Source organism: Macaca nemestrina, chromosome 12, assembly GCF_043159975.1.
Source record: "Macaca nemestrina isolate mMacNem1 chromosome 12, mMacNem.hap1, whole genome shotgun sequence".
NCBI lineage: Eukaryota > Metazoa > Chordata > Mammalia > Primates > Cercopithecidae > Macaca > Macaca nemestrina.
In genome coordinates this window covers 125,197,765-125,209,449 of record NC_092136.1, presented here as the reverse complement: position 1 = coordinate 125,209,449, position 11,685 = coordinate 125,197,765, and the positions used below count along the sequence as shown (strand labels likewise).

The 11,685-nt window shown below is 37.8% G+C and overlaps 1 protein-coding gene and 1 pseudogene across 5 annotated transcripts in view; both read right to left on the bottom strand.

Moving 5' to 3' along the window:
• Positions 1-11,685, bottom strand: part of LOC105476258 (checkpoint kinase 1) — a 103,999-nt gene that overhangs the window by 72,842 nt on the left and 19,472 nt on the right. For 3 of the 5 annotated variants that reach the window (XM_071076003.1, XM_071076001.1, XM_071076004.1), the window contains exons 9-11: positions 10,955-11,063; positions 10,588-10,765; positions 10,214-10,345 (exon numbers count right to left, since the gene is read on the bottom strand). In XM_071076003.1, the coding sequence (XP_070932104.1) occupies positions 10,214-10,345; positions 10,588-10,765; positions 10,955-11,063 (419 nt within the window). Of the gene's footprint in view, positions 1-877; positions 980-10,213; positions 10,346-10,587; positions 10,766-10,954; positions 11,064-11,685 lie in introns of all 5 variants that reach the window. The other 2 variants (XM_071076002.1, XM_011732008.3) reach the window with 1 other exon arrangement.
• On the bottom strand, positions 4,890-5,032 carry LOC112425689 (U2 spliceosomal RNA; annotated as a pseudogene).

Genomic DNA, 11,685 nt, shown 5'->3' with positions numbered 1-11,685 from the left:
GCAGCAAATGCTCCAACATAGCAGCTACTCCTCCAACCCTCTTTAGAGTCACACACAATCTCTCAGAAAATAGAGAAAAATGTTATTTTGGTTTTATATATCAAGGGCTGTAAAACTATAATCTTAGAATCAATAATTTCTAAAGAAATCATCAGAAATATGAACAAAAATCTATGCATAAAATATCAATCACAGAATTATTGTAACAGGTAAAGGTTCATTAAATTATAATGAAATATTTGCAACAAATCATAATCTTTATTAAAAGACAAATTAAGAAAAATATTAAAATGCTTCAAAATATTAATGGTGATCACTGAAAATTTAGAATTATTTTTATTTTCTCATTTTTTGCTTGTCTACATTTTTCACAAAAGCAGAAACTTTTTTTTGAAACAGAGTCTCACATTGTCACCCAGGCTGGAGTGCAATGGCACTATTTCAGCTCACTGCAACCTCTGCCTCCTGGGTTCAAGTGATTCTCCTGCCTCAGCCTCCTGAGTAGCTGGGATTACAGGAGCCCGCCACCATGCCCAGCTAATTTTTTGGTTTTTATTGTAAAGATGGGGTTTCACTACGTTGGGCAGGCTGGTCTCAAACTCCTGACCTCGAGATCTGCCCGCCTTGGACTCCCAAAGTGCTGGGATTACAGGCGTGAGCCACCACGTCCAACAAAACCTTTTATAACAAGGAAAACGTCATTTGAAAAAAACAATGTTTGGGAAAAACAGATAACAAAAACACATGCTATAATACTAAATGAAAAAAGCAAGTAACCTTCTATTTACAAATGTCACATATATACAAACATGATGCCATTAAAAAAATTCACATAGAAATATTTCCACAGAAAAAATACAATAAAACATAAAAATACCTTAGAAAGCCGGAAGTCAACCAATATTTTCTCATCCATTTCTAACAAATTCACTTTGAAAATGAGTTTATTATTTCTCCTATCAGTTGTTGATACAGTAACCTAAGACAACAAAAATAAGGTTAAGCCACATGGGTGAGTAGATAATAAACTAGTAAACCCACCATGAAGAACAGAATGGAAGTTCCTCAAAAAAACTACAAATAAAACTACCTATATGTTCCAGCAATCCCACTAATGAGATGTCATCCAAAGGAAAGGAAATTATATGGAAGAGACATTTGCATCCCTACAGCATTATTCACAATAGCCAAGATATGGAATCAACCTAGATATCCAACAAGAGATGAGAGTAGGCCAGGCACTGTGGTTCATACCTATAATCCAGCACTTTGGGAGGTCAAAGCAGGAGGATTGCTTGAGCCCAGGAGTTCAAGACCAAGCTGGGCAACATATCAATACCTCATCTCTACTAAAATTTCCAAAAAATTAGCAGGCATGGTGATGCATGCCTGTAGGACCAGCTACTCAGCGGGGCTGAGGCAGAAGGGTCACTTGAGCCCAGGAGGTTGAAGCTGCAGTGAGCTATGATTGTGCCAGTGTGCTCCAGCATGGTTGACAGAGTAAGACCCTGTCTCAAAAAAACAAAACAAAAAGCCAAGCAAACAAATGAGGATAATATGATAAATATATACACAATGAAATACTACTCAGCCATATAAAGGAATGAAATCCTGTCATTTGCAGCAACATGGGTAGAAATGGAGGACATTATGTTAAGTGAAATAAGCCAGGAACAGAAAATTAAACATCGCATGTTTTCACTCATATGTAGAAACAAAAAAACAGTTAATTTCATAGAAGTAGAAAGCAGAACAGAGGATACTAGAGTCTAGGAAGGGGAGAGGGGAGGGAAAGATAGAGATTCATGAAATAATACAAAATTACAGCTAGATAGGAGTAAGTTCTAGACCACTGTAGGATAACTATCCTTAACAATAATAGAGTTTCAAACAGCTAGAAGGATACTGAACATTCCCATCACAAAGAAATGACCAATGTTTGAGATTATTAATACGCTAGTTATCCTGATCTGATCACTATACATTATATGAATCAAAACATCACTATATACCTCATGAATATGTATAATTGTATCAATTAAAAAAAACTTGCTGGCCACCTCCATAACAGGAGTAATATTAAGTATGCTGATAATCTCACTCATTCCAGAGCCTCTCTTCTCCCAGTGGGTATGTATGTCCCCAACCCAATCCATCAACAGGGGTGCAGCTCCTAGGGACTGAGTGTATATGAACTCATAGCAACAAAACTTACTGTACTGTACCAATATACCACTGAAAGAAGAAACAATCAAAGATGAAAATAAAATGGGAGGAAAAACAAGATTATTAAAACGTTAGAAAGAAAAAGGCCTGACTTGTGGCTGAAAAGCTAGAGCAGCAATTAGAAGACGGCAAAGGTCTTGAGAGGCCTTGCAACTTCCACTTTCAGTCTTTTAGAACGTTCCTGTGGCATGTAAAGACGCTCAGCCTAGCTGAATGATGCGGAAAGAAAGGCTCAGCTAACAGCCAGTGCCAAGACTCCAAACATGGGAGTAAGGATGTTTTAGACCACCAGCCACAGTAAAGACATCAAATGACTATAGCTGGATGAATAAGCCCGATCAAGATCAGTAGATCTGCCTGAAAAACACAGCCCAAATTAAAAAAGTATTTGTAATAATTCTTACTTCAAGAAACTATGAAAACACACAACTATACCATGACTGTGCAGCACTGAAATAACATACTATGTTCTGGGAAAATTAACACAAGATATTCAACTCAACACATCTGAATTAAGCTCTTAAACTTCAAAGACAAAAAAAAAAAAAAAACTTCAAAGAACTGAGAGTGAGTGAATCAAGGAGTGAGGTCAATGAAAATGGCAGAGAAAAGAACTCCAGAAGTCCATTACTCCACAAAAGCAATTTTAAAAACCTGCCAAAACCTGTCAGAATCAACTTTTTCAGAACATTGTAAACTAACTAAAAGCTTGCAGCAACTTATTCAAAACAAGTGAAACTCAGTAAGAACAGTGAGCTTTCTGGTATTGTAACTTACCCTGTTCCCATCCCCTGCTCCTCACTCAGTAGCAGCCTTGAAAACAACGGTCCATATTTCAGGTATAAGTCCAGGTAGGAGCAGAATAAACCTCATTTACAAACTATCTTAAACCGATCTGACCCTCTAAAATGACCTGATCAAAAGGCTTGTCCTGGCCAGGTGCAGTGGCTCATGCCTGTAATCCCAACACGTGGGGAGGCCGAGGCAGGTGGATCACCTGAGGTCAGCAGTTCGAGAACAGCCTGACCAACATGGTGAAACCCTGTCTCTACTAAAAATACAAAAATTAGCAGGGTGTGGTGGCAGGTGCCTTTAATCCCAGCTACTTGGGAGGCTGAGGCAGGAGAATCGCTTAAACCTGGGAGGCAGAGGTTGCAGTGAGCTGAGATCACACCATTGCACTCCAGACTGGGAAACAGAGCGAGACTCCATCTCAAGAAAAAAAGGCTTGTCTTTATTTCGACTTTGTAACTGTAACTCACCTTGCGCTAAAGCTGCTCCTGGGTAGCATTTGTGGAAAACACTTACAGGAAAATGCTTTAGTCTCTGTTGCCTGAAGCAATGATAGCAACTGGGGCAAAGACTACCCAAGACGTTTGGAAGAAGAGGTTAGGGAGTGAGATGTTTCTGAGCAATAGGACTCTGAAAAGGTCCAACATATTCCTGGGAATGTAAAAAGACACACCCATGACCAGGGCAGTCCACGTGCTTAGGGAGGAGCTGAGAAGACCCCGAAGCTCTACATGTGCCCTAACTTTGCATTTTGCACAGGAGATAGTGAAGGCTGAAGCAACGTTGTAAACTTCTCGGTTGAGTATTGCAGGTGTGCCCCAACACAAATACAGAACCCCTCTGCAGAATTTTTTGTTTTTGGTACACAGAATTTAAGGAAATCTCTGTCCAAGCATTAGCTGACCACTACAACTAATGGGACAGAAACTGCACAGTCATGCATGACAAACAATACCAACTTTAAAAAATTATATCAGAAAAATCACTAGGGCCGGGTGCGGTGGCTCCCACCTGTAATCCCAGCACTTTGGAGGCTGAGGCGGGTGGCACCTGAGGTCAGGAGTTCGAGACCAGCCTGGCCAACATGATGAAACCCCACCTCTAATAAAAATACAAACAATTAGCCGGGCATGGTGGTAGGCACCTGTAATCCCAGCTACTTGGAAGGCTGAGGCAGGAGACTTGCTTGAACCCACGAGGTGGAGGTTGCAGTGAGCCGAGATCATACCATTGCACTCCAGCCTGGGCAACAAGAGTGAAGCTCCATCTCAAAAAAAAAAAAAAAAAAAAAAAACGAAAAAGAAAAAGAAAAAAATCACTAAAAAAAACAACTACATCAAGCAGTAACAAACACTGGCAAGAGGGGAAACTCTTGACTTCTGGAGTTGCCACATATTGCCACGATATGTCCAGTTTTCAACAAAAAATTACAAAGCATGTAAGGAAACAAAGTATGGCCCATATAAAGGAAAAACAGCAACCAAAACTGTCCCTAAGGAACATAAAGAAAGAATAAAGAAAAGTGAACAGAGTCTAAGAACTGTGGTACGACAAGTATCCCAACAATATACATAATGAGTCCAAGAGGGAGAGGAGAGTTAGGTACAAAAAAAAATCTGAAGAAATAACAGCCAAAAACTTCCCAAGTGTGATTAAAAACATTAATTTACATATCCGAGAAGCTCAATGAACTCCAAATAGAATGAACAAAGAAACTCACACCAAGATACATCATAGTCAAACTGTGGTCAACAGAGAAACACAAAAGCAGCAAGAGAGCAGCAATGTCTCACATAAAAGGGATCCTCAGTAAGATTAACAGCTGATTTCTCATCAGAAACCACATAGGCTAGAAGGCAGTAGTGGCATAATCAAAGTGCTAAAAGACAAAAGTTATTAAGAATTCTATATCCAGCAAAACTACCTGTCCAAAAAGTGGAAGATAAATTAAGGCACTTTAAACTGATAGGAATAGATACTACATTTGATCTTAGCCAAAAGGCTGAGAAGCGATTTTTTTTTTTGAGACAGTCTTGCTCTGTCACCCAGGTTGGACAGCAGTCGTGCAATCAGATCACGGCTCACTGCAGCCTCGATCTCCCATGGCTCAGGCTATCCTCCCACCTAAAGCCTCCCCAGTAGCTGGGGTTACAGGCGCACACCACAACGCCCTACTAATTTTTAAATTATTTTCAGTAGAGATGGGGGTTTCACCCTGTTGGTCTCAAACTCCTGGCCTCAAGTGATCTGCCCCGCCTCAGCCTCCTAAAGTGCTGTAATTATAGGTGTGAGCCATCACACCTGGCTAAGGTACTTTAGATTGAAAGACACAAATAGGCTAAAAGGAAAAGGAAAAAAAAAAACAGAGCATGGAAACAATAACCAAAAGAGAGCTGGTAGCTGGGTATGGTGGTATATGCCTGCAGTCCCACCTACTTGCGAGGCCAAGGCAGGAGGGTCACTTGAGCCCAGGAGTTTGAGGCTGCATTGCACTATGATCGTACTGCAAGTAGCCACTACACTCTAGCCTAGGCAACATAGTGAGACTCTATCTAAAAAAAGGAAAATACACAAGATAGCTAGTGAGCTGATATAGATATACTAACATTAGACAAAATAAACAGACTGATGAAAACTGTCAATTTAGCTGGGCATGGTGGTGCACACCTATAGTATTCACTACTCAGGAGGATCACTTGAGCCCAGAAGGTCAAATCCAGCCTGGTAAACACAGAGAGACTGCATCTCTACAAAAAAATTTTTTAAAAGTTAGCTGGTTATGGTAGTGCACACCTGTAGTCCCAGCTACTTAAGAGGCTGAGGTGAGAGGATCACTTGGGCACAAGAGGTCAAGGTATTAATATATTATATTAATAAAAGGGAAAAAATCCACATGATTATCTCAATAGATGGAGAAAACATTTGACAAAATCCAATACTCTTTCATCATAAAAACAAAAACCCCACAGCTAACATCATACTTAATGCTGAAAGACTCAAAACTTACTCCTAAGATCAAGAACAAGACAAAGATGTCCACTCTATTTCTGTTCAATATAATGTTGGGAGTCCTAGCCAAGGCAACTAAACAAAAAGAACTAAAACGCATCTAGGTTTAAAAAAAAAAAAAAAGTAAAACAATCTCCTGCATCTCTATTGATAAACAATGTAATCTTTTTTTTTTTTTTTTTTTTTGAGATGGAGTCTCACATTATCGTCTGGGCTGGAGTGCAGTGGTACGATCTCGGCTCGCTGCAACCTCTGCCTCCCAGGTTCAAGCGATTCTCCTGCCTCAGCCTCCCGAGTAGCTGGGATTACCAGCACCTGCCACCACGCCCAGCTAATTTTTTGTATTTTTAGTAGAGATGGGCTTTCACTGTGTTGGCCAGGCTGGTCTCAAATGCTTGACCTCGTGATCCACCTGCATTGGCCTCTCAAAGTGCTGGGAATACAGGCGTAAGCCATCACGCCCGGCCAAATAATGTAATCTTAATATATAAAAAAACCTAAAGAATTGGTCAAAAAAACTACTGGAGTTAATGAATTCAGCAAATTTTCAGGATACAAGATCAATACACAAAATTCATTTGCATATATAGTATCAATGAACAATTTGAAAATAAAATTTAAAAATTCCATTTACATCAGCATCAGGATTTAAAAAAAAAAAAGAATAAACAGGATTACATTTAACCTAGGAAGTGCGAGACTTGAACATTGAAAACTACTAAATATTCTTAAAAGAAATTAAAGACCATAAAAAAATGGAAAAAAAGGCCCCATGTTATTGGATTGGAAGAGTTAGTATTACAAGTTTAGCATCCTTAATCTAAAATCTGAAATTCAAAATATTCCAAACTCCAAAACTTTTCAGGTGCTGGCATGATGCCACAAATTGAAAATTTCATACCTGATAAGTTTGCTTTCTGATAGTTCAATGTACAAACTTTGTTTCATGCACAAAATTATTTAAAACATTGTATAAAATTACCTTCAGGTTATCTGTATAAGGTATATATGAACCACAAATAAAATTATTCATGTTTCAACTTAAGTCTCATCTGTAAGTTATCTCAATATGTATATGCAAATATTCCAAAATCCAAACAAATGTAAATCCACAAAACTTTTGGTCCCGAGCACCTCCAATAAGGAATACTCAATCTGTACTAAAATGGAAATATTCCCCGGGTTAATCTACAGATTCAACGTAATCTCTTTTAAAATTCCAAATTTTTTTCTTGCAGAAATAAGATAATCCTAAAAGACAGAAAAACAAGGGGCCACAAATAACCAAAATACCTTGAAAAAAAGAACAAACTTGGACAACTCATACTTTCTAATGTCAAAACTCACTACAAAGCTACAGTAATCAAAATAGTGTGGTAGTGGCATAGCATAGACATATAGATCCATGAAATAAAGAATTAAGTCCATGGGGGAAGAAAAAGAAAAGAAAAAAAAAAAAAAGAATTGAGAGTCCAGAAATAAACCCATACATCTATGACTGATCTGTTTTCAGCAAAGGTGCCAAGATCATCTCATAGGAAAAGATGTCTTCAACAAATGGTGCTGGAAAAACTGAATATTCACATACAAACATTTGCATTTGGACCCTACCTCATACTATATACAAATATTAACTCAAAATGGACAAAGACCTAAATGTAAGAGCTAAACTTTAAGACTGTAGTCCCAGCTACTCAGGAGGCTGGGACTCCTAAAAGAAAGCATAAAGTATAAATCTTTACAATTTTATATTAGGCAACAGTTTCTTAAATTTGGCACTAAAAGCATAGGCAACAAAAGAGAAATTATAGATCCACTGGAATTCATCAAAATCTAAAACTTGTGTACATCAAACAACACTAACAAGAAAACGAAAAGAATGGGAGATTTCTCCCACAGAATGGGGTATTTGCAAATCAGGTATCCGACAAGGTTCTAGTGTCCAGAATGTACAAAGAACTCTAACAACTCAACAATAAAAACAATCCAGTTAAAATATGGACAAAAGATCCAGATACTGTTATAAAGAAATGGCCAGTAAGCATGTAAGAATATGCTCAAGATCATTAGTCTTTAGAGAAAGGAAAATCAAAAGCAAAATGAGATAATATTTCATACACACTAGGATAGCTATAGCAAAAAGGGGAGGCAATAAGTGTTGGCAAGGATGTAGAGAAATTGGAACTCTCTTACATTACTGATGGAAATGTAAAATGGTACAGATGCTTTGGAAAAATCATTTCGCAGTTTCTCAAAAAGTTAAATGAAGAGTTACCATATGCTCCAGCAATTCTACTCCTCCATATATATCTAAGAAATTAAAAACATATGGTCACACAAAAACTGGTACAAGATTGTTCACAGCAGTATTATTCATAAAGACCAAAAAGTAGAAACAACCCAAATGTCCATCAATGGATGAATGGATAAACAAAATGCAGTACATACACACAATGGAATATTATTCAGTCATAAAAAGGAATAAAGTACTGATAAATGCTATGAACCTTGAAAACATTATGCTAAATGAAAGCAGACAGACCCAAAGGACTACATGTTATATGATTCCATTTGTATAGAATGTCCAAAGAGGCAATCCCTGAAGACAGAAAGTAGATTCGAAGTTGCTCGGGAATGGAGGAAGAAAGGAATAAGGAGTGACTGCTAGGTGGTACAGAGGTTTTGTTTTTTTTCCCCTGTGGTGATGCAACGTTCTGGAATTAGGGGTGATGGTTGCATAACCTTGTGAATATACTAAAAAGCACTGCATTTTACATTTTTAAATGGTTAAAGTGATGATTCTTACGTTAAGAAAATTTTATCTCTGAGTCGACCTGAGAAAAAGTGAATCACCTATGTGAGTAAGAAGACTATCAGGCTGACCTCAGATTTCTACACAGTAACAGTTCCCCCTAACTTTTAATTTTGAAAAATCTACAGAAAAACTGAAAGAAGAATACAATAAATAACCATATACTCTTCATTGGCCTTATCTACTAGATATGTGGGTGTTTATTTGCCTTTATGTAATTGTTTGCCCTTTATTTTTTTTTTATTTTAAGCTGAAAGAAGATATCACTTCACTTCAACTTTGCTTCCACATGTTTCTCCTTGGAACAAGGGCATTCTGCTACAAACCACAGTATGATCACACCCAAGAAATCTGATGCTGATACAAAAACATTACCTAATATACAGTCCATATTCAAATTTCCCCAATTGTTCCAATAACGTCCGTGGTAGTTTTTTTAATTTTTTCCAAATATATGATCTAGTGAAAGACCATGCACTGCACTTAGCTATCAGGCCTCTTTAGTCTCCTTCAGTATAAAACAGCTCCCTATTTGTTTTTCATTGACATTAACTTTTTTTTGAAAAGCCTTAAACACAGTTTAGAATACCAATGTTATAACTATGTTCTAATAATATAAACAATAAAAATTGACGGGTGCAATCAAGGGAGATGCAAGAAAGTGTGGGATTGCTAATGTGTTCGTCTTTCATGGTAGGCAGTCAACCATTATTGTCTACAGTTTAAGTATATACAGTTTTTAAGAAAATAATGATTCCAGCTCCCTAACATTTTTAATAACAATTAAAAGGTCTTTTAAAAAATATTATTTTAGGCCAGGCACAGTAGCTAAAAATAAAAAAAATAATAAACAAAACTTAAAAAAATATATTATTTCTTAAGGTAGACAACATTTAGTTTCTTTTTCAAATTAACTAATTACTTTGTATTTTTATGTTTGTTTGGTTTTTTTGAGACAGAGTCTCACTCTGTCACCCAGGCGGGAGTACACTGGCAGGATCTCGGCTCACTGCACAGAGTCTCACTCTGTCACCCAGGCGGGAGTACACTGGCAGGATCTCGGCTCACTGCAACTTTCGTCTTCCAGGTTCAAGCAATTCACCTGCCTCAGTCTCCCGAGAAGCTGGTATTACAGGCATGCACCACTATGCTGGCTAAGTTTTGTATTTTTAGTAGAGACAGGGTTTCACCATGTTGGCCAGGCTGGTCTCAAACTCCTGACCTCAGGTGATCCGCCCACCCTGGCCTCCCAAAGAGCTGGGATTACAGGTGTGAGCCACCGCCTGTATTTAAAAAATATACTAATGATAGCTTTTACTCAAATATTTCAATTTTTCTTCAGGAAAAGGTATAATGAAAATCAATGAAACACACCTGATTCATACAACTCTTCTTCCATTGATAGCCCAACTTCTCACAAGTCTCTTTCAGGCATTGATAAGATTTGTCTGCATCCAATTTGGTAAAGAATCGTGTCATTCTTTTGACCAACCGCTGCCAGGGGTTCTACATGTCAAACAGAAGACAACTGAATAAATCCATTATGACTAAAGACAGTAATATCATAGCTATTTAGTATGACTTAAAATTCTTTTGCATGAAGGCCTCCCTCTTCTCTTTCTTCCTTGACAAAAAAATACAGGTGATTTAAAAGTTATATATCTAAGACTTACACATTAAAAAAGGACTTTAAGACAATAAAAAATAAAGAGCTGCCATTATTTATTAAAAAAATGAAATTCCCTCACCTGTGAGGATCCTGGGGTTCCAAGTAACTGACTATTCAGAAGCATATGATCAGGACATGTGGGCTGGGAAAAGCTGATCCCTTGTACCAATTTATCAATGTATGAGGGACTGGTATCCCATAAGGAAAGACCTGTGCGTGGTTCTGGCTGAGAACTGGAGTACTTCACATTTTCTTCACTAAGGCATTAAGACAGAAGGAAACATACATAAAATAAAATCTATCAGGCCTTTCTTATATCACACAAAAGTTCTCATGCTTACAGTATTATGTTCATTAATGTCGAATATTATGAAAAAACACATACATGTATTATTCTTCATAGGGGATACTACAATCAAAAACTACTTAATCTTTATCAGTCTTACCTAGAAGCACTGTTTACTGGAGAGAAGTCCAAATTGGATTGAATGTGCTTAGAGAATCCACTGGGAGACTCTGACACACCACCTGAAGTGACTCGGGGCCTTTTTGCCCCTAAAAAAGAAAACAAATACAAATGCTTTCAAGTCTTCTACGCAAATATGTTTTTAAATTAACTCAACTGGCAACTTGAAGAAGTAAAACTACGTCTAAATCTATTTATTTAACACAAAATTTTTATAAGATATAAAACAAAGCCTTCCTATATGATTTTATAAAAAATGTGGCCAACTTATAAAATTACTAAGACTCATTTGTCCAATTAGGTATTTTACAATACCTAAGTATGACCTGTAGGCATGTTCAAAGTGTGGAGTATGCGCAGACCACAATCTTTTTTTTTTTGAGATGGAGTCTTGCTCTGTTGCCCAGGCTGGAGTGCAATGGAGTGATCTCGGCTCACTGCAAGCTCCATCTCCCAGGTTCATATCATTCTCCTGCCTCAGCCTCCTGAGTAGCTGGGACTACAGGCGCCCGCCACCATACCCAGCTTTTTTTTTTTTTTTTTTTGTATTTTTAGGAGAGATGGGGTTTCACTGTGTTAGCCAGGATGGTCTTGATCTCCTGACCTCGTGATCCACGCGCCTCAGCCTCCCAAAGTACTGGGATTACAGGTGTGAGCCACCATGCCTGGCCCAGGTCACAATCTTAATGGCATCTTTTGTGGGTAACAGAA